The sequence below is a fragment of the Spea bombifrons genome, chromosome 4 (genome assembly GCF_027358695.1).
Source record: "Spea bombifrons isolate aSpeBom1 chromosome 4, aSpeBom1.2.pri, whole genome shotgun sequence".
Taxonomy (NCBI): Eukaryota; Metazoa; Chordata; class Amphibia; order Anura; family Pelobatidae; genus Spea; species Spea bombifrons.
This window is the reverse complement of record NC_071090.1, coordinates 14,345,807-14,369,778: the sequence shown is the minus strand read 5'-3', so window position 1 is coordinate 14,369,778 and position 23,972 is coordinate 14,345,807. Positions and strand designations below refer to the sequence as shown.

General features: G+C 44.1%; 1 protein-coding gene across 1 annotated transcript in view; it reads right to left on the bottom strand.

The window, feature by feature from the left end:
* Positions 1-16,938: 16,938 nt before the first annotated feature.
* The window catches only part of SLC23A1 (solute carrier family 23 member 1), a 129,399-nt gene continuing 122,365 nt past the window's right edge, over positions 16,939-23,972 (bottom strand). The window contains exon 14 of the mRNA XM_053465375.1: positions 16,939-17,284. Coding sequence (XP_053321350.1) covers positions 17,046-17,284 — 239 coding nt within the window. The 3' untranslated portion in view covers positions 16,939-17,045. The remainder of the gene's footprint in view (positions 17,285-23,972) is intronic.

Below are 23,972 nucleotides of genomic sequence, written 5' to 3'. Positions count from 1 at the left end.
CATCAATTCCGTCATTTGTTTCTTACGGGAAGGTCTGACTTTGGGCCTTAGTGTCTCGACCCTTAAAGGGCAGATCTCGGCCCTTAGTCATTTTTTTCTTTCAGATCTGGCCTCTCACGTGCTTAGACGTTTTTTTAAGGCCGCTACTATTCGCCGTCCTCCTAGGAGGTCCTTGTTTCCATCATGGGATCTTGCCATTGTACTTCGAGCCTTGTGTTCAGCTCCCTTTGAACCTCTGGAGGAGGTGTCCATGAAGTTTCTGTCGCTGAAAACAGTTTTTTTTAGTGGCTATTACATCGGCTAGGAGAGTTGGGGAAATCCAGGCGCTTTCATCCTCTCCGGAGTTTACAATTTTTCATGAAGATAAAGTTGTTCTCCATGTTAAACCTTCTTTTCTCCCTAAGGTCATTTCCCGGTCCAGTATTAGTCAGCCCTTGGTCCTTCCTACTTTTTTTCCGTGTCCTTCCTCTCCGGATGAATTGATTTGGCACACGTTAGATGTCAAGAGGGCTTTGGAAATTTATATTGCTCGTACCTCCTCCATCCGTTCTTCAGACCAGCTATTCATCAAATATTTTGGACGGTCGGCCGGGTCAGCAGTTTCTAAAGCTTCTATTTCTCGTTGGCTGGTGCACGCCCTCCGCATGGCTTACCACTCTAGTGGTCTCACTCTACAATGGCCCATCAGGGCACATTCTACTCGGGCTATGGCGGCCTCCTGGGCTGAAAAAGCTGCGGCTTCTCCTGAGGACATTTGTACGGCTGCTACCTGGTCCTCGTTTTCCACTTTCGTGCACCATTATCGGCTAGACATCTTTTCCTCCTCTGCGGCGGATTTTGGGCGTAAGGTGCTCCAGGCGGTGGTCTCTTAATATGGCCCCCCCATTTCTGGGATCTTGCTACATCCCAGCGTACTGCCACTGTATGTTGGGAAAAACGGAAATTTTTACTCACCGTAAATTCCTTTTTCCTTAATACAGTGGCAGTACCAATTTCCCTCCCTTATATAATAAAGCTATTTGGTGTCTGTCTTGTTACTTACCGTCTTCCTCCGGTTCGGCCCCGGTTTTTATGGGTAAGGAGGAGGGGTTACGGGGCACTTAATTGTTTGTTTTGTCTTTAGATCAGCTTGTCCCGAGAAAAGAACATTACCCAGCGTACTGCCACTGTATTAAGGAAAAAGGAATTTACGGTGAGTAAAAATTTCCGTTTTTTTTCCAGTGGAAGGAAACAGGACAACTAGCTTCTGCAGTTAGAGCTACTTTGAATCTGCAAGATTAAGCATCCCTTTCCAGGGAGATATTAAAAAAAAATAATAATAATAAAACCTTCCCGGTGCATGTCTCCCTATCGGTGATGATATCGGAGCAGTGGAAACATCCAAACAGGAGATTTGCCTCTTCTAACGAAGCACATGTTCCCATTTGAGCAAAAGGATTTGGAATTGTTGGAAACTCCTAAAGTAGATGCTGCTGTAGCTAAAGCTACCAAGAAAAGTAATTCTTCTGGAAGATGCACCTTCTGTGGCATTCCCTTTCAGGGGAAAGATCTGTTTGGATCTTAACTGGAAAACTGCAGAGGTTCTCTCCAAGATAATAAAATTGGCTTCCTCAAAGGAGTGTGCCTCCCAGATTCAAATCTAATCTGTTACTCAGGGATTAGGGAACAATCCAGTTCCTTTTGGGACAAACTACTCAAACTGGTAGGAGGCAGGCTTTGTTTCTTTTTCCATGAATGGGCTAAGATTAGTTCAGATCCCTGGACTCTATCTATAGTTTGTTTGCCCTCAAACTACTGGCTCTTCCTCCTCACATTCATTGTCTCAAGTCCTCCTCAGGATCCAGCAAGAAGACAGTTTTCTTCAGCTTATCGACAATTTTTGGCACAAGCGGGATTTGGTTCCCGTTCCACAGACACTTGCTCTCCGGTCTTCATGGTGGCCAGGGCCTCTGGGAAGTAAAAGCTGGTCATAGATCAAACATGTCAACAGCTTTATCAGATACAGCAGGTTCTGAATGGAGTCTACCATAGAGATCTTATCCAGAAGAGATTTTATGGTCTCCATCGACCTTCAATATGCTCACCTCCACATCCCTATCAGACAGTCACCAGAGATTTCTTTAGTTATCACAAAGCTGATGTCACGGCTTTTCTGAGACTTCAAGGAGTTAAGGTATTTAACTACCTGGGTGACTGGTTGGTGTTCTACGTTCCCGTCTACTCCAGGCCACTTCCTTCATCAAGCACCTCAGTTGGATCATCAATTGGGAGACATCCTAGCTGGTCCCAAGCAGACCTAGACTGTTTTCGGGCATGATTCTGTACTCTCCGAGGACCTTTTTACCCCAGGAAAAGTATTTAAGGCTGCTAGAACCCATCAGGCAGGCCCAAAGGCATCCGCTTGTTTCCATCCGTCATGTAATGTCACTGCTGGCACTTATGGCCTCTGCCTGGTTTGCTGTTTGTGGGATCTGGCTCACATGCGGCCTTTTCAGACTCATGTCAGTGGGACATGTCTCTTCTCTCTTTCAAAGAAGGTCTGTCTAAGCCAATCGGTGCTCCTTTCGCTGAGCTGGTGGACTCCGGGTGTGGGGAAAGGTCCTCCGAGGATTGCCATGGAGAGTTCCACTATCGACTACTGTGTTTACAGATGCCAGCCTTGTTTGTGAACAAACAAGGTTCTGCACATAGGCAGAAGTTCACTTATTGCACCTGTCGGCAGTTCATGTTTGGGGATCCACCAATGCCCAAGCCGATTATCCTTCCCGGGGAGTGGAGTCTTCATCCAGAAGTTTTTCTCTATCACAGATAAATGGGGTTGGTTGGCCTCCCATCAGAACAAGAGAGTTGAGAATTTCTCTCTATCCCTTACCGGTCAGCCGCTGGGGCTCGATATTTCCCAATCTTGGAACCTTCCCCTCTCGTACATCTTCCCTCATCTGCCCTTATGTCCTCAGGAAGATCTAGGAGGTCATCTTAGGGGGCGTGGCTTGGCTGGCAATGGAGTAGGACGCATGGTGGTGGAGCTCCTCCAACAATTTTATACAACGGCCCTTTTTATTTCTTTTTTTCGTTCTGACTTCTGATTTTTCGACAATAATTGCTTCCGAGATGTCTGCGGGCAAGGCTAAATCGTCTCCTCACAATATACCTACCTTTTTCGAGTCCAAATCGAGGAGGAAGACATCTTCCCGTGCTTTGCCGGTCATCCATGATGGAGAGGAGGACTCAGATGCCCCACAAGGCCTTGATGCTATTCCTGCTCAGCGATCTCCTTCGCCCTTAGCGGAAGATTCAGAACATCAAGCTCTAACCATCTATGAAATTGCTACTCGATGAGATGCGCCTAAAAGTCAAGCATGATATGACAGACGCTCTCTCTGAAATTCAGAAAGACATCCGAGAGCTTGGAGGCCGCACTGCGCATCTTGAAGACAAGATGGAGGAGTTCACGTCGGCACACAACTCTGTGGTCGACACGTGTAATTCTCTACAGGATGAAGTGGACTTTCTGCGTCTAAAGCTTAGCGACTTGGAGGATCGTTCTCGTCGGAAAAATTTGCGTATCCGCGGTATACCCGAGGATGTTGCCTCGGAAGATTTACTTACCTATGCCACCACGTTGTTCTGCTCGGTGTTGGAGCTTCCCGCGTCTGTGGAGGTCAAAATCGACCGTATTCATAGATTGCCTCGTCCTAAAACGCTGCAAGGATCACCCCCACGAGATGTCATCCTTAAGATTCATTTCTACGAGCTCAAAGATAAGTTTATGCAGAAGGCAAGACACAAGACTGCTCTTCCGGAGCAATATCGAGAGCTTCAGTTTTTTCAAGACCTCTCCCAGTACACTCTGCAACACCGTAAAGCTTTTCTGTCCGTTACTGTGAGCGCAGGCTCAGGGCTCACAAAATTCCCTACCGTTGGGGGTATCCCACTTGTCTACTCATCAACAGAGATGGCACCACGCACCTGGTTAAAACACCGGCCGCAGGCTCTCAATTGCTCTCTGATTGGGGTCTGCTTGACGTACCTGCGAAATTCCCTTCCACGCGGGACCCGCTTCCACCCACCAGGTCTCCCCCCAAAAGGCTCGCCCGAGAATGGGATGTAGTGCATTCCAAAAGATCTCCTACACAAACATGAACTGCTTGGATACATCTCCTGCCTATATCCAGGCTATGGTCTAGAGTCGCCCGGGACGTTGTGTTCACCATGATACACTTTTTATTTTTTTATATATAGTTTTTTTTTCCTCTTTATTTTCAGCTTCTTTTGACTCCGTTATGCGGTCATCGTGATTTTGTTGCAGACGCCTCACCCCATCTGGAACGCTCTTTCGGCTCTACGCCGCTCCTGCTGATGCTGTACCCTTGTGTCCTGGACGCTCTCCATCATCCGTTGACATCTGCGGACTGCTCCTGGTCTCGACTGTTGGTCCATTCATATCTTCAGACCGGTTAGACTCTCGCTTTTTCCTCTGTTTGGATTTCTGTCTCCACGTGTACCTCAATCGGGTCTTTCCATGATTTTTGGGGACGTTTCCAGGGCTGCAGGGGTGAGACCCGCTGCTTTGTTATACTTTATCCCTCTGTGGGTTTTTTTATCTTTTTTTATGTAATTCTGTATTTTTGTTCTTTCATTTTTCAAATGTATAATTTTCTGCTTTTTACACCACACAAGACACGATATTCCATACGTTTTCCCGGAGATCTGTGGCTCGGACCTTATAGTGCCCTACCGGGCTTACATACCACTCTACACGACATTCTCATTCTTTCCTCATACACCTTGCGCTATTCCATTTACATACGCATTTGTTCGGTCGGTGTTTGATCTGGTGCTTTGTAACTGCTTGACCTAATGATACACGTATGTATTCTGCACTTCATAACAACCCCTACACTACCCCAATGCATCATACGACATTCTCTCTACTTGTACAAGGTAGTGATGACACATTTTATTAGGGCTGAAACATCTAATCTATAAAATCGATAATAATCGATAATGAAAATCGTTGTCAACGAATTTCATCATCGATTAATCGGATCGATTTTTATCGATTTATAAAAAGAGGTTTTTTTCCAGAGCAAATGCTCTGAAAAACTCCTCTCTTTATATAATCCGACCTCAAACAGAGATCGGATTATAACACCGGAATCCAGATCCCCCACAACGCTGCAGGGGACCTGGATTCCCCTCACTGTCGGCCGGTCTCTCACTTCCGTCTCTCTCCCCCTCCCATCTGCCTCCTCCCGCCTCCCATACATCACTCTGCCTCTCTACCCGGCACCGTTACTGACAGGGACTTTCACTGCAGCTTCATAGAAGCCTCAGTGTAAGTGAAGGGCAGTAACGGAGTCTGTCTGTGCGATCCAGACTCCCACCGGCTGACAGAGAATCATCCCCTCTGTCAGCCGGTGAGGGTCTGCATCGCACAGACAGACTCCGTTACTGCCCTTCACTTACACTGTGGCTTCTATGAAGCTGCAATGAAAGTGCCTTCAGTAACGGAGCCGGGTAGAGAGGCAGAGCGGTGTATGGGAGGGGGGAGGAGTCAGAGGGGTGTATGGGAGCCACCCCCCTCTCATACGCCACTCTGCCTCTCTACCCGGCTCCCTGGTGTCTTGTCAGAAACGGAGGTTCACAGGAGGCAGAGTCGCGTATGGGAGGGGGGAGGAGGCAAAGTGATGTATGGGAGGGGGAGGAGCTAACGTGATGTATGGGAGGAGCCAGAGTGGAGTATGGGAGGGGAGGAGTCAGAGTGGTGTATGGGAGGAGCCAGAGTGGTGTATGGGAGGGGGAGGAGCCAAAGTGATGTATGGGAGGGGGGAGGAGGCAAAGTGATGTATGGGAGAGGAGGAGCCAAAGTGATGTACGGGCGGGGGAGGAGGCAGAGTGGTGTATGGGAGGGGGAGGAGGCAGAGTGGAGTATGAGAGGGGGAGGAGCCAGAGTGGTGTTTGGGAGGGGGAGGAGCCAGAGTGGTGTATGTGAGGGGAGGAGCCAGAGTGGTGTATGGGAGGGGGAGGAGCCAGAGTGGTGTATGGGTGAGTTATAGTGGTGTATGGGGGGTATTATGAATTTTTAGGGCATATAGGGGGCATAAGGCATATGGATATTAGGCATATCAGGGGGGCATAAACATATCTGGGGGTAAAAGGTATATCAGGGGGCTCAGTGGCATATAGGGGGTATAAGACATCGATATTAGGCATATCAGGGGGGCATAAAACAAATCTGGGGGTAAAAGGTATATCAGGGGGCTCAGTTGCATATCACTGGCATATAAGGAGTATAAGGCATATCAGGGGCACAGTGGCATATCAGGGGGCACAGTGGAATCTGGCATATAAGAGGTATCAGGCATATATGGGGCAGAGTGGCAAGCTGGGGGTCAGATGTGCATAACTGGGGGCAGTTTGGTAAATTAAAAAAATTTAAACAAGGCTTTTTTCTCAGTTTTTATTAAATATGAAAAATAGTTAACATATGAATTAATATTTACTAATAACTTTGTATTAAAACCTAGTTTGAGAAACACCGTGTTTGGGTTCTTGTAGCTTTTATTATTATGTCAGTAAAATAAGAAGGTGAATAGAGAGAGGCCATTGCAATAAAGAGATGAAAGTGTAAATTGTACATTTTTTATTGCAATTTTTCTTCAATTTAAAATAATGTATTTTTTTATCCGATTAATCGATTAATCGACAAAATAATCAGCCAACTAATCGATTATTAAAATAATCGTTAGTTGCAGCCCTACATTTTATATATACTCTTTTGTTCCCTTGCCTGCACGCGCACACACGTATTTTCACATAAGTCACGACATTTTTATTTAGTTGCTCATTGGGGTCTTTTTTTTTTTATTTTCCTTCTTACATATGTTGGAGGTCTCCCTGCCTTATTTGGGAACGACCTTCACATCCCTGTGTGGTCTCTCTACACGGTACGGGTTATCACCCCCCCTGACGGCCCAAAGCGGTATGGGCCGATTAAGTTCTGAGTTTCATACCAGTTTTGTGTTTTCCTTTATTTTTCTTTTTACTCTGGGAGCGTTTACAATACAATGCTACATCTTGGATATTTGTTTCCATATGATTAATGATCTGTCAATTATGTTTTATTTCCTTTTAAATGCACCTTACATATCAACATATTATTTTTTCCTTGGTTCTGGACGCGGCTCGTCCCACTATGTACTTGGAGATTTTCTTCCTTGGGGGTCTCTGTTGAATTTCTCTTCCACTACCGCATTTGGTCCCATACCCTTTAATTTTTACCACTATGGCGTCCCTTAACCTTTTGTCATTAAATGTTAATGGCCTGAATACTCCCCATAAACGGAGACTGCTTCATTCTGAGGCCAAGAAACACCACGCTCACATCCTCTGTATGCAGGAAACTCATTTTAAACAACCTTCTCCTCCAAATTTCTTTTTAAAAGATTTCCCGTGGCACTTTCATTCCATGGCAAAAATGTGTAAAGCGGGAGTCTCTATTTTTATTTCGAAACACCTTTCATTTCAGTTAATTAAAAAAACGGCTGACCCCCAGGGTAGATATCTGATCCTTAATTGTGTCATTAATTCTATTGATTATACCTTGGTTTCTTTTTATGCACCTAACACCTCGCAAACACATTTTTTTAGGAAACTGTTATCCAAAGCAGATTCCCTTAAAAAAGGTCAACTTATTCTGTACGGTGATCTCAATGCATTTTTTAACCCCCTCTTAGATACCTCCTCTGCCCTAACGGGTACATACGGCAGACAAATGAGATCTCTTGCTAATACCTTATCCACCACTTTACATTTGTTTCAACTATATGATGTTTGGCGCCTTCGTCATCCTTCTGAACGGGACTATTCTTTCTTTTCTGCACCACACAATTCTTACACCAGAATAGACTGCATTTTAGTTGATAAAATTACACTGCAGGCAATCCGGGACTGCTCTATTGGCGTCATTAACTGGTCAGATCATGCTCCCTTACACTTAAAGTTACGTGTCGCACATCCTTTCCAGGGCAAAGGCTCCTGGCGCCTTAATGATTCTCTTCTTTCTGACGATTCCTTCACATCACAAATTCACTCGCACTTAGATATGTTTTTTCAGGAGAACAAAGATTCTGTGAACTCGGTTGAAACCTTGTGGAATGCCCATAAGGCCGTGATTCGGGGTCGATTTATTAGTATGGCTTCACATCTCAAAAAGCAAAGGGAGAAGGAGGATGATAAAGACTCTTTACTTCTCCAACTATATGACCTAGAGGCCTTGAATAAATTTTCTCCGTCTTCCCAGAATGCTGCTGAGATTCGAAGCATTAGACTCAAATTAGCTGAAATTCAATCTCGCCACACAGCTTTAATGATGTTGAAAATCGACAATGTTTTTATTCCAAAGGGAATAAGGCAGATACGATGCTAGCTCACAAGCTTCGACATTTTTCAGCCCTGGCGCGTCCCTCCTCTCTTCGCTCCTCACAGGGAGTGGTTTTGCAAGACCCGTCTCATATTGCTGGCGAGTTTGCTAATTACTATTCCTCTCTCTCTATAATCTTTCTACTGATACCTCTACTCCTCAGCCTGTGGCCGACTCTATTAATGCTTATCTTGCCTCTGTTTCCTTACCCTCTCTCACGGATGATATGAGGCTTAGTCTCGATGCTCCCATAGATTTAGATGAAATACAAATCATCACACGCCAACTTAAAAATAATTCTGCCCCCGGCCCGGATGGACTGACAGGTCTATACTACAAAACTTTCTTCCCAATTCTTGGTCCTCACCTTCTTTCTCTTTTCCAATCTTTCATGTCCAAGGGGTGTATCCCGACTGAAAACCTTCATGCACATATAGTTACCCTTCCTAAGCCAGGCAAAACACCAGATAGATGTGAGAATTTTCGTCCTATTTCGTTGCTGAACAACGATATTAAGATATATGCCAAACTATTAGCAAATCGGCTCTCCGCGATTCTCCCTCTCCTTCTCAACTCTGACCAGGTGGGTTTTGTTAGACACAGACAAGCGAATGATAATACACGCAAGTTTATTGACCTTTCCTGGGAGGCCTCGCGGCACAAAACCCCATGTCTCTTTATCTCGTTCGAAACGGAAAAGGCCTTTGACAGGCTGCATTGGAATTTTCTTTCATCTGTCCTCCAGAAATTTGCTTTTTCATCTTCCACAATTCCATTATGGCCCTCTACTCTTCTCCTTCTGCATCTGTTCTTTTTTCAGGTTTCCTCTCGCCTCCGTTTTCGATTTCTAATGGGACGCGTCAGGGTTGCCCGCTATCCCCTCTGCTGTACACATTGGCTCTAGAACCACTGGCCCAGTCTATCCGTTCTGACCCGTTGATACGTGGCTTTCAGCATGCTGGTGGACACGAATCTATTCTTGGTCTCTTTGTAGACGACATATTAGCAGCTATCACGAATCCCTCAGTTTCCTTACCTGCTTTATTGGCCCAATTCACAAAATACTCAGCGGTGTCTTACCATAAACTTAACATACACAAAACACAGGCTATGCACATACATCTCCCAGCTCACTTATCCGCCTCGCTTCGGGCCACATATAATTTTGAGTGGCGACGTGATTACCTCTCTTATTTGGGAATTAAGCTTTCTTAAGTCCCTGTCCAAGTTGAATGATTTTAATATCATTCCTCTATGGAAGCATATACTCAACACAATGCAAGGGTGGCGATCATTTGACTTTTCCTGGCTCGGACGCATTGTGTCAGTCAAAATGATGGTCCTTCCAAAATTGTTGTATGTTTTTAGAGCAGTCCCGGTTGCTATCCCTTCTAGGTTTTTATCGCGCATACAAACCTCGCTTACTGATTTTATTAATCTGAGTGGTCGTTCACGAATTTCCAGGCCTTCTTTTCTCCTAGGTTCAAGGGAGGTATGGGTGCACCGGACATTGTGGCATACTACAAGGCCCCGATCCTCTCACAAGCGGCAGCTTTTCATTACCGCAATTACATCCCCCGTTGGGTATTGTTGGAAAATTCCTATTTGCGCCCTTATTCAGTATCGCAGCTCCTATGGCTTCCGCCTCGCTGTATTCCTCCTCTCCCTCCTCTCTCACCCACTACACTTTGTACATTTTGGACATGGTCTCGGGTCGCTAAATGACTTCCTCCACTACGACACCTCACTAGGGCTACGCCGCTAAGCTCCCTGGAATTGTTAATACCGCACTTACAAATACAGGCTTGGGAATCTGCCTCCTCCCTCCGTTTGGGTGACCTATTCCATAGAGGTTCTTTACGCCCGTTCTCTGATTTGTGCGCCACATTTTTGTTTCCGCCACGAGACTTTTACAAATATTTACAAATGAGACACTTACTTCAGTCTATCAATCCTTCTCTGCCGATTGATATTTCTTCCTCGCATCCAATCGTTCTTTTGTGCTTAGCCTCTGCTCCCCATAAAGGTGCAATCTCAGTTTGTTATGCCTCTCTCCTCTCTGATCTCTGGGAGAATAAACTCCCTCATATGTTGGCGTGGGAAAAGGAGTTGGAAACTACATTTCCGATTGAGTTGTGGCTCGAGTCTGAGGAGGCGATGAGGGGTGTGACGCACTGTACCAACCATGTTGAATTACAAAAAAAGTTAGCGTGTAGATGGTATTTGACACCTAAACGTCTATCACACATGTTTCCCTCCTGTTCCTCCCTATGTTGGAAGGGGTGCCACGCTGAGGGTACGATGTTGCATGTCTGGTGGTCGTGCCCACCTATATTAGCAGTATGGGAGAAGGTGTTTCATTTTCTTGAGTCCTCCCTAGAGGTTCGCCTCCCTTTTTTGCCACAGCTCGCGCTTCTACACATGTTCCCCGACCATCTCCCCCCCCAGTAGGAAATTGATTATACATTTTTTTCTGGCTGTTAAATTACTCATCGCCCGTCACTGGAAGTCAATAGAGATACCCCGTTTATCGTCCATGCGGCAACATTTAGATCGTATCCATGTATTGGAAAAACTTTCTTTCAGGAATGATCATCAAATGATTCAATACGAAAAGGTTTGGGCTCCTTGGCTAGTCATGCGTGATGCCGTGTTCTGGGAGGGCGATTAACCCCAGGTATTGATGGGCCGCGTCCAGGTGTTCTTCTCGTTTTTTATCAGTTTTTTTTATGCTACTGTTATTTTCCGCCTAGGGCACTGGTTTATGGGATGTTCCATTCCCCATCCCGGAGGGCCTACCTACGACATGTTATTTTTTTAATTTTTTTTTTGCACATGATAATGATCGTTATTCCCTATCACATATATGGATTTACATTACATTCCGGTCAATACGTCTAAGGTGCTTCGCTCCCAGAGTCGAGAGTCAAGTGTCAAGGGTTTCTATTTTTGGTTATAAGTATTTCCAGGCACCCCGTTGTCCTGGTTTGTTTCTTAATGGCACTTTTTCTGTGGCTCTCAGGCTGTTAGGGAAACGATTTTCGTTCATAACTACCATTATCGATTTTATGTTATCGTGATTTAACAACTCTTATTGATATGTACGTTACATGATTGCTATCCTCATCTCGGTGATTATGTATCATGATGTGGCTATTGTTTGATGCTCTTTCTCATGTTTATTTCCTCATGCTGAGATGTGATACTATGTATTAACCATTGCACGTCCTGAAAGTCTGTTCATGTATATTTTGACTATTGTGCCTTTTCAACAGAAAAATAAATAATAAAAAAATAATAAAAAAAATTTAAATTTCAAAAAAAAGGAGGTCATCTTAATCGTTCCTTGTTGGCCCAAGAGAGTATGGTTTTCCGAGCTGGTCTGGCTGGCGATAGACGGTCCTCTTCATCTGCCAGGCAGGGAGGATCTTCTGTCTCAGGGTTCCCTCCTGTACCTCAATCCTGTCTCATGGAAACTGACAGCTTGGCTATTGGAAGGCACTTCCTGGTGGGAAACTTGTCAATCACTGTCCCTCTCATCTTGGACTTTCTCCAGCAGGGCTTTGACTCTAAGCTTAAAGTCTGCTACTCTCAAGGTCGGATGTCAGCCCTCATCCAAGGTCGGATGTCAGCCCTCATCCTTTATTTCCTTCCTGGGATCTAAACCTGGTCCTCAGAAGGGTCAGCAAACTTCAATCTCTCTCTCTGTTCAGGAGCCCTTTCTGCAGTTTTTCCCCAGACAAGGCGATCGTTCGTTTCCCCCTGAATTTCTTCCTGAAGGTGGTTTCTGACTTCCATGCATCCCAGCAGATTGTCCTCCTAGTCAAGTAGCATTCAAAGCCGAACTTGAGAGTAGCAGACTACTTAACATCTGCTATTCAACTTCCTTTGATTAACTGATCATCAGCAAGTGTGACCTTCTATAAAAAAAATCCTGACTCCTGAACATCAGAGACTGCACACACTAGACCTAAGGAGGTGCTTATCCATCTACTTGTCCCGCATGCAGACCTACTGTAGATTTTCGTCCCGGTTTGTTTCATTCATGGGCTTCCGGGGGGCTTGAAGGTCTCAGGGCATTCATCAGTCACTGGATCAGGCTAGCCATCATTGAAGCTTATGTAGCAACCAAGGTTGAACCTCCCTAGAGTCTGAAGGCTCACTCCACTCTGTCGGTGTCTACATCCTGGGCCGATGCCTTCTGTGTTATCTATAAAACATCGAGGAATAAATATTATTTTTGCATTATGTTTGAGTAGGTTTAATTTTATTTGTTCCTACCTGATAGGCGGAGCTCTCTCTGTCTGTGCCATCCACAAAATAGGCAAGGAAAAGGAATACCTTTCCTTAAAAAGTTGACTTTTATAGAAGGTCACACTTGCTGATGATCAGTTAATCAAAGGGAGTTGAATAGCAGATGGTAAGTAGTCTGCTACTCTCAAGTAAGATGTAATGTTCGGCTTTGAATGCTACTTATATGTTCCAAGGTCATCCAACCTTAGCATTTTATGGGTAAATTCTCTGCCATGGCATGCTCCACATGTATATGATTAAAGGTATGATATGTCTCAGCAATAGCAATGAGATATAGAGAGGCAGTAACCTATATTAAAGTGAGTAATCAGAAGGGCAACCCCAACGCATATTAGACCATACATATATTACAGCGTCATTCCAATATGGAAAAACCCATATAAATGTCATGGTGTGAACGAAAGTCTCCATATTGTAAGATGTATATACTGTATATTGACCTGTGCTATATGTATGCAGAGTCAACAGGGTTCGTATATTGTAGTGGTAGAGGGAAAATTAAAGTACCCGTCACAACACGAGAGAAAGATTAATACAATGGTCACTGAGACAGTTCATGATAGGGCTGCTATCCAGTGTGGGCAGGGTGGTTAAGTGACAACTCACATGTTAACCCTGAGTTGCTCAAAAAAGCTATGGTTAACAATGAGTATGCACGTGTTTATATATATACATACCTTCACACATACAGAAAAAAAAGAAAGAAAAACAAAAAACCCTGAAAGCAGTGGCGTCGCTACAGGGGGGCAAGGGGGGGCAATTGCCCCCCCTAGGATATTCCTTGCCCCCCTGTTGCCCCCCCGCCGAATTTGGAGCCACCCAGGACAGTTCCATTGACTGCTAACAACGGCATGGTGCCGTCGCTAGCAGTCCCAGTCGGGTGCTAACGACGGCACCATGCTGTCACTAGCACTATCTTACCTTGATGGAGGTCTGTGGACCCCCATCACCACCTACCCCGGCGATCTGCCCCTCACACTGAAGGGCATCACCGGGGCCACCCGATCCGGCCCGTGACGGCACGCGCAATGACGCGATGACGTCACCGCGCAACTTTGTTAATAACTGACAATTGTCAGTTAAAGCGTTATGGGGGCATGCTGCTTAGATGCCGGTATCTCAGGCATCTGAGCAGCTACAGACCTCCAACATATACCGTTGGAAAGGTAATTATCTCACCTTTCCGACGGAATATAAAAGCTTGTAAAAGAATTTAAAAAAATTACGTTAAAAAAATGTAAAAAAAATGATTTAAACATAAAGTAGTTAAACTTAATAAAAAATAAAAAAGTTTAAGTATTCTAGCTAAATGATCACTGTGGTAGCCAATGTTACCACAGCGATCATATAGCTATAAAAAGTCACATTCCCTTTTTAAAAACGGCCGATACTAATTTTTAATCCCATGATCCCTTTGATCATGGGGTTAAATTTAGCCAACGGTAGAGGGAGGCAATTTTTGAAATCCTGATGAACTGCAAATATTATTAAAATCAGCCATTTAGCCTGTGTGGTAGGTGAGTAACCATATCATCCCTGGAGCGCCTTGCATTTTTACTGCAAAACTTATTTTTGCTGTAAAAGTGATTTTTTTTCTCCCTTTACCATCATTTCTTTGGGATTGTAAGGGGAAAGAATGGTGTGTGCTTCTGTGAGTGAATGTATGGAAAGTATGGTGTGTGCTTCTGCGAGTGAATGGAGATATGAAAGGCGTGTGAATGATTAGGGTTGAAGCCTTGACGTGGCATTACTGCTCATGTAGGAAGTTAAATTATGGCACAAAAAGTACACATTTGCAAAAACTACACCCCTTGGCGCATCAAATGAGGGGCTGCATGTGTTTCTAGTACAAACCTGGAGTGTGCTAGACACAAATGAACATGTCGCTATGGATAGAAAAAACATATTTTCTAGCCAAAGCGACATATTCCATCATTATTTGTGCACTCAACTTTTGTCCTAGAAATACATGTAGCCCCTCATTTGAAGCTCCAAGGGGCGTAGTTTCTTAAAATGGATGAATTGTCTGAATGAGGGAGAGCATGAGTTAATGTGTGGATGAATTGACTGAATGAGGGAGAGCATGAGTTAATATGTGGATGAATTGACTGAATGAGGGAGAGCATGAGTTAATGTGATTGTGTGTATCATAGATGTATAATTGTGGAAGGGCAAAGATGGCACTAGCAGGATGTTTGAGCCTTGGGGACCGAGATGGCACAGGCAGGGTGTATATGGGACAAAGATGGCAAATCGTATGTGTGTTATCTGGGTGCTGGCCATGTTCTATGTGGACAGTGTGGACGCCAGGGCTTGCTTTGGGGTGTGCAACCTGTGATCTATGCCTGTAATTTAGGGGGTACCCCTTTAATGCTGTGTTTTTATGTGAATTCCAATTGATCTGTACCTGCAAAGCTTGGTTTGTGTGTTATTCTGTAGATCCACATCTGCTATGCTATGTTTCCATACATTATTTATGTATACCTGCAAATACAGGGTTTGTATGTGTTGTTCAGTTGATTAATACCTGCAATGCTGTTTCCATGTATTTATTTGATCTATACCTGCGATGCTACGTTTCATATATTATTATTGTATACCTGCAAATACAGGATTTATATGTCTGATTCTGTTTATTTGATATATACCTTCAGTGCTGAGATCACAAGTGAATTTAAATTGATCTATACATGCAAAGCTGGGTTTGTGTGTTAATGTGTTGATCTATACCTGCTATCGGCAGCAGGGTCTAATATTTATATATATATATATATCGTCAGCAGGGACTAATATTAATATATATCGCCAACTGGGTCTAATATTAATATATATGGGCAATAGGGGCTAATATATATATATCAGCAGCAGGATCTAATATTAGGCCCTGAAATCATTTAGTGCAAAAGTTAAGGAATTGTGTTGTTTAAAGGATTTCAAGGATTAGTCTTACTAAATTGTGGCTTCAGGCTTCCCATGTTGAATGATCAAGTATTGTATTGTCGAATAACAAAAGTATCATTCCATAGCACATTACTCTTGGCAATATATATATATGTGTTTTTTCAGTGGTATGATTTAATGGTGGAAATTATTAATGCCCCCCCCCCCAGTTTGACTGTGGTATCTTGTGTGCCCCCCCTATATATTGTTTCTAGAGTCGCCACTGCCTGAAAGGCTTTTGGAAGTTAAAGCAAAGGTAGAATAATATCTTGAGGCTGAATGTTACAGGGATTATTGGAAGAAACAGGCTATCAAACAATACAGTACAACACATTACTTCAAGCATGAGGATTATTAAATGTGGATGTAGCGCAGTCACTGTAGTCATAGCTACATGTCAGCCAGACAGAGGCTGCGATTAACAAACAGCAAGGCAGATGACTACAGCAGTTAGAGGCATAACAAGTAGCCCCTATAGAGTCACAGCAATGCAGATGGTATAACTGAAATGCACAAAGAAAAAAGGATTCCAGCACTAGACAATCACAGTACAGCTTGTCCGCTCATAGTGGGAGAGCCATCCTGTGTTGGAGATCAGCATATATATGAATATATATAGTGGCAGTAATCTTAACCTTTGTTAATTTGAGTTGAGCTATATGTAGGAGCTGCTATTTTGATGCCATAGCACATTAAAATGTATGCCCAGCTGTATGATATTTCTGATGGTTTATAGAAGGACTTCATATAGTGGATTTCATAAAAAGGAAAGTTCACTTTTCAGCACGACAAGGCACACATCCAAAAGCATGGCTTCACCAGAAGAAGATTAACGTTTTGGAACGGCCCAGCCAGAGCCCAGACCTGAATCCAATTGAACATCTGTGGGGTGATCTGAAGAGGGCTGTGCACAGGTGATGTTCTCGCAATCTGACAGATTTGGAGCGCTTTTGCAAAGAAGAGTGGGCAAATATTGTCACGTCAAGATGTGCCATGCTAATAGACTCCTACCCAAAAAGACTGATTGCTGTAATAAAATCAAAAGGTGCTTCAACAAAGTATTAGTTTAAGGGTGTGCACAACCTATCTATACCTATCTATGTGAGGCTGATGCAGAGTCTACAAAACTATAAAGAGGTAAACAAACTAAATAAAGAATAATCATACTGACACAAAAGGCACAGGCTATAGGCCATTTTAAGAAATGGTTGCATTTGTTTGCCGCAAGTACAATGAAGACACAGATACATAAATATATATATATGCATTTTTTACATTTATTTATGGCTAATACAATATTTCATTAACTTTAACATAGTAAATATAATCAAGGAATAATATCAATAAAAACTAAAATGGCTGTGCTTTAGACTTTAGTACACATGCTCCCTTTACTTTCATTATTTTCCTTAATTGTAAAAGGCTGGAATTTGTTGGACCTAAATCCTTTAAAAACTGGACAAATAGGTATATTCCTGAAACATTTTATGTATTTTATTATACCCATTCCACATGGAAAATCATAGCTTTTCAAATCATCAGAACCCTGGTTGTTTTCATCCGGTCCTTGTTTCCATTTCACCAAGCCCCGTTCTTCTTGAGTGCCTGCATAATGGAATAAAATATGAGTGTGCATGTTTTGTGACAATGTTCAAGTCTGTGGAAAATAGGGTGTGCAAGCACTCCACATTTTCCAACTTAGTTACAAGGAACAGATGAGGATTCTAGGACACTCACATTTTACTTAAATGCATCTACTAAGTAAGAGGTGGAAAGTTAAGTATTTTGTTCCCCAGAGAGCAGAAAGACAGACACTTAAAGGGAAAGTCCTTTAGCCAAATATTTCCTCTTAACCTTAAATACAGTGAGCCATATAGTAATGTAGAATAACTAATAAAAAAAAAACAAAAAAAAAACACGGTTTCATCTTGTTTACTCCAATAAACTACAGACCTCTGTTTTTAGGCATCTGATATTTTTCCGCTGCTTAGACACCATACTTCCGCTGCCGGGGCTTTGTGGCGAGTAGCAGCAGAGGTTGTCTACGTGCATCGTGCAGACCTCCGCAGGCTGCCCTTGCACCAGGGAGTCTGGGGATGCATTGGTAAGTCGGGGGGGGGGACACAGAGTGGCATATCTGGGGGGCATGAAGTGTATCAAGAGGCAGAGTGGCATATCTGGGGGTCAGAGTGGCATATCTGGGGGGCATAAAGCATATCAGGGGAGCAGAGTGGCATATCTGGGGGGCTTAAAGTATATCAGGGGAGCAGAGTGGCATTTCAGGGAGACATCAAGCATATCAGGGGGACATCAAGCATATCTGGAGACAGAGTGGCATATCAGGGGGGGCAGAGGGGCATTATGAATTAAGGGGGACCTTAAAATGGATATTGGCTTTCCAAATTTCTGTTTGTATATAACCTACATGCTGCATAATAGATACCAAAAATATTAAAATACAGGTATTCCTGTTCATTAGATAAAATACTGTTTAACCATTCATCATGTGCATTTTTTCTTTAAAAATATTTTTTTCTTTAAAATAGCACCAAACTTTAAGGGTGTGGCCTATAATCGAGCCAATACAGTAATTGTTGCTGCCCATAAATCTGGAGGCCATTTCCAAACAATGGAAACGGAATTATTCTACAGTGAGAAAGATTATTCAAAAGTGGAAAGCATTCAAGAAAATTGCCAATCTTCCTATGAGTGGATTTCCCAGCAAATTTGACCCAAGGTCAGACGATGGCAGCACAGCTTAGGTTTGAAAAGTTGCATCTGAACAAACCTCAAGACTTCTGGAACAATGCCCTTTGGACAGATGAGACCAAAGTGGAGATGTTTGGTCATAATGCACAGTGGCACAGTCTGTGCTGAAATGCTGTGTTTGTTTTTTGCCAAACACTTACTACCAACTGTCAAGCATGGTGGTAGCTTGATTTTGGCTTGTTTTGCAGCCACAGGACCTGGGAACCTTGCAGTCATTGAGTCACTCATGAACTTCTCTGTATACCAAAGTATTCTAAGGTCACATGTGAGGTCATCTGTTTAATAGTTAAACTTGGTCATGCAACAGGACAATGATCCCAAACACACCAGCAATTCTACAACAGGATGGCTGAAAAAGAAAAGAATCAAGGTGTTCCAATGGGCCAGTCAAAGTCCAGACCTCAACCTCATTGAAATGCTGTGCATAAACAAATGCCCACAAAGTTCAATGAACTGAAGCAGACTTGTAACAAAAAAGCGAGACAAAATTCATCCACAATGTGAGAGACGGATAAAGTTATATAGACGTTATCGCTGCTAAAGGTGGTTCTACAAGCTACGTTTTTTTTTACACCTGGCTTCCCCATTTTGGCTTTATTTTTGTTAAATAAATCATGACACTGTATAATGTCATGCTAAGGAACAGATAATTGTTATTATATCCTGATACGGGAAACCATAGAATTCAAAGAGAGTGTACTGTTTTCACATGACTGTCTGTGTGTGTGTATGTATATATATATATATATATATATATATATAACGTATTTGTCTGAAATGTTCAAGTGTTCTGAAAAATACCTGTCGTCTCATATTCGCTGCAGGGGACCTGGATCCTCCTCTCGTACAGACAACCTCCGCTGCTGCCGGAACTTCTGCCGGGCCATGTGGGCGTGACATGATCTTCCGGTGCTCCACCATAGAAGCCCTGGCGGAAGTACCGGCCAGCAGCAGCGGAGGTTGTCTCCGCGCATCATGCAGGCATGTACCGGCTGCCAGAGAGGAGGATCCCACGTGGCGCTGCAGGAGAGCTGGATCCTCCTCTCTGGCAGCCGGTGAATGTCTGCGCTATGCATGGAGACAATTTCCGCTGCTGCTGGCACTTCCGCCAGGGCTTCTATGACCAGGGCCGGCCTTTGGGGTGTGCAACCTGTGCGACTGCACAGGGCGCCACACTCCAGGGGGCGCCGCCGCGGGGTCCGCCGACGCCACCGTAGCGTACCTAGCGGGGGGGGGCGGTCCGCACTGGGTGCCGCTCATCAGGGGGGCACTCGGCACCCCTCCAGAGACGGACAGTAATGTCCGCCGCTGGAGGAGCAGGCTCGCAAGGGAGCGGTATCGGAGGTCTTTAACAGACCTCCAGCTCAAGCATCTCCCTTGAACCCGTCTTAAAATCACTCAAGGGAGCCGGAGGTCTGTTAAAGACCTCCGATACCGTTCCCTTGTGATCCGCGCGGCAAGAGCTGCTGTGCGCCGGGGTTTGTTGTCAGATCCCGGCGCACAACACTGAAGCCGCGCCCACCGCTGTCCGTGCCCTCTGACCCGGAAGAAGACAGAAGAACTGAAGAAGAGGAGTGAAGAGAAGGAAAAGGAGCTGTAAGGAGAAAAGAGGAAAGGTAGGAAAGCATTCAGTGAGAGTGGATTGGTGTATGTGTGGATTGGTGTATGTGTGGATTGGTATGTGTGTGTGGATTGGTATGTGTGGATTGGTATGTGTGTGTGGATTGGTATGTGTGTGTGGATTGGTATGTGTGTGTGGATTGGTATGTGTGTGTGGATTGGTATATATGTGTGGATTGGTATGTGTGTGGATTGGTATATATGTGTGGATTGGTATGTGTGTGGATTGGTATATATGTGTGGATTGGTATATATGTGTGGATTGGTATGTGTGTGGATTGGTATATGTGTGGATTGGTATATGTGTGTATCAGGGCCAAAATCTAATCTAAACGGCCGCTGTGTGCTGATGCCGCCGGCCGGCGCTACTTTAATACTTTATTTATTTATTTTTAATATGGCAAGCCGATCTGGCATATTAAATAAATAAAAAAAAGGATTAAAGTAGCTCCCGGTAGCCGGTGGCATCAGCACCCAGCGGCCGTTAAGATAAGTTTTCCAGCAGTCTGATGGCCGCATAGTGATGGGAGCAAGGTGAAAGGTGAGTGCGAGGGGGCGGAGCCACTTCACTTGACTTGCCCCCCAGGCCTTAGGCTGCCAGCCCTCCCCTGATTGGTATACGTGTGGATTGGTATGTGTGTGATTGGTATGTGTGTGGATTGGTATGTGTGTGGATTGGTATATATGTGTGGATTAGTGTATACGTGTGGATTGGTGTGCGTGTGGATTGGTGTGCGTGTGGATTGGTATGCGTGTGGATTGGTAAGTGTGTGAGAGTGATGGGTGTTATGATGTACCATTTCCAATGTCTTTTTCATGATCTAATTATGCTCTAAAAGTACATCATAACTCCCATCATTCTATACTGTTCCATACAGTGGCAGAGCTGGGAGGCAGAGGCCTTGCACCCCCACCGCAGGACTCCTGAAGTGAACTTCAAAGAGGGAAAGGGTAGATAGTTAGGAGGGGGTAGATAGGGAGAAGGGAGTGAGACAGGGGAAAGGGGGTAGACAGGGAGAAGGGAGTGAGAAGGGGTAGATAGGGCAGAAGAGAGTGAGAAGGGGTAGATAGGGCAATCATACTCCTATCATGCCAAGTCTGCGAGTACATCCTGGAATCTGGGTATGTCTGGGCATGATAGGAATGTGATTGCTGTTAATCATATATATATATATATATATATATATATAAAATTGTTATTTCATTGTTTTGTCCTATTTTGGTGTGTTACAAAACATATTCGGTTTTGGCCAGGTAAATGCTGCACTTTCGGTTTCAGTCCAGAATTCGTTTCGGTGCATCCCTACTACTAAGCCAGACAATGAAGTGGTAGGCCTACACCACATCAATATTTGGCGTAGTATATAGTGATTGGGGTTTTGTTACAAGTTTTTATTCCTTTCTTTTTTTGGGATGGGGGGCGCCAGAGGAGTAGTCCGCACAGGGCGCCAGAACACCTAAGGCCGGCTCTGTCTATGACGGAGCACCAACGTGACGTGACCTTCTGATGCTCAGTCATAGAAGCACTGGCGGAAGTCCCGGCTGCCCCCACTTGACACCAGGGAGTCTGGAGCACAGGGGACAAGCCTAGGGATGCGTCGGTAAGTCCCCGGGCATATAGGGGGCATAAGGCATATCAGAGGGGCAGACTGGCAAATAGGGGGCATAAGGCATATCTGGGGGCAGAGTAGCATATAGGGGGGGCAAAGTGGCATACTAGGGAGGCGGGGTGGCATATAGGGGGTATGAGGCATATCAGGGGGGCGAAGTGGCATATAGGGGGTATAAGGCATATCAGGGTTGCAGAGAGTGGCAAATCAGGGAAGCAGAGTGGCAAGCCGTAGGGCAGATGTGCATAACTGGGGGGCAGGTTGGCAAATAAAAGAAAATAATCAGTTATATTATATTTTTATTAAATATGAAATTACATATGAATTAATATGTGTGGGACATATGGCTAGTCCGACCGACTACCTCCGCTGGCTTGTGCTCCCTTAGCCTGGGACACACACTCTTTCCCCAGTCACTAGCCGAGACTCATTGTAGGGTATAACCAAACGAAGGCTGATTTATTTTAGACACACAGGGCTGGATATATCCAGCAAAACACACATTAACATAATCAAGATATTGGGATATAAACCGCCCTCTTAATCTGCCTCCCAGGGGCAGTAACGGGATTGACAATACAATAGGGTCCCAACCTCCACTATCTATTACTGGCCGAAACCAGGGATGGCCGGGGTAAATGTTTGTAGTGGAGGAACTGTGTGGGGGGGGGGGACTGGCTTATACAACACATTAATGCACCCTGGGGTGGGGGATCTTATATTAAAGTAAAACAATGGCGGTCACTCCCTGCTTGCAGATCCTGGCTGTCTGCTGGAGATAATCCCCTCAGCAAGTGATGGGATGATATACTGCTGGGGGTAGCCACAGAAGTCTTTACAAAGTCAGGGCCCATAGTCAATAGGGAGGAGGCTGGCTGTCAGGCCTCTCCGGTGGCCCCAGTCATGGAAGTTTCCGTCACATGTGTATTGACTTATTATTTGGTCCTGGAGGATAGCTGTGTAAATTTAGTGGCATGGCCATTTTTGGATGAAATTAGATTAGATATGTAGTGGTGTCTAGTATTACATATTTTCTTTTTGAAAGGTTGTGTGGTATTCTAATTCTTTCCCTTGATTGAGCCATTTATTGGCACCCTGCCCTGCCTTCTTTCTACAACACATTCTTCTCACATGGACCTAATGAATGCATCATCACCTCAGAATACAGTGACCTGTACCTTATAAATCTGTGTTTTCAGACATGACCCTTATGCTGGTACTAATGTGTGAATTCTTTTGCAGTAGTGATGTCCGGATCGTGAACGAATCGTTCATTTGATCCGAATCTTTTTAGTGATCCGGATGAATCGGTTCAGTAGACTGAACGATTCATTTGTAGCAGTTAAGTCTGTGAATCATGCAGTTGTAACCTGATCCTAGAGTGAGTCATCTGCAGAGCACTCAGACACAGACTCTGGGATCAGGTTACAGCTCATTCATTCACAGAGGAACGATGACTCAGAGTCAGAGAGTCGTTCAAAGATTCGAATGATTCATATGATTCGAATGATTCATATGATTCAAATGATTCATATGATTCAAATGATTCATATGATTCAAATCTTACAAGGATCCGGATCTTACAGGGATTCGAATCTTACAGGGATTCAAATCATTCAGAGAATATCACCATAGTTTTATAAATAAATACATTAATAATCACTGCCCCCAGGATTTGCATTCCCCTTTACCTCCAACTGCACCTTAAGTTAACGTAATTAAATTAAATTAACCCATAACACCCCATCAACCATGACTGCCCCTAAAATTAACCCTAAACACCCCATTAACCATAACTTAGGGGCAGTTATGCTTAATGGGGTGTTTAGGGTTAATTTAGGGGCAGTTATGCTTAATGGGGTGTTAAGGGTTAATTTTAGGGGCAGTCATGGTTGATGGGGTGTTATGGGTTAATTTAATGCTAAGGGTTAATTTAATTAATTTAATAAAGTTAACTTAAGGTGCAGTTGGAGGTAAAAGGGAATGTAAATCCTGAGGGCAGTGATTATTAATGTATTTATTTATAAAAGTATTGTGATATTCTCTGAATGTTTCGAATACCAATGAAGGCAGAGAATCACTGTAAGATCCGGATCACTGTAAGATTTGAATCTTTGAACGACTCTCTGCCTTCAGTGACATCACTCAAGTAGGCAGGCAGGAGGGTTCATTGACTAATGAAAGGGGCGGGGCCAATCGTTAGTGTGCCTGCACAGAGGGACTGGGAAACAGTAACTCCCGTGAGTCACACTGAGTGATCCGAAGATTCGGATCATAAACAAGTCGAAATGATC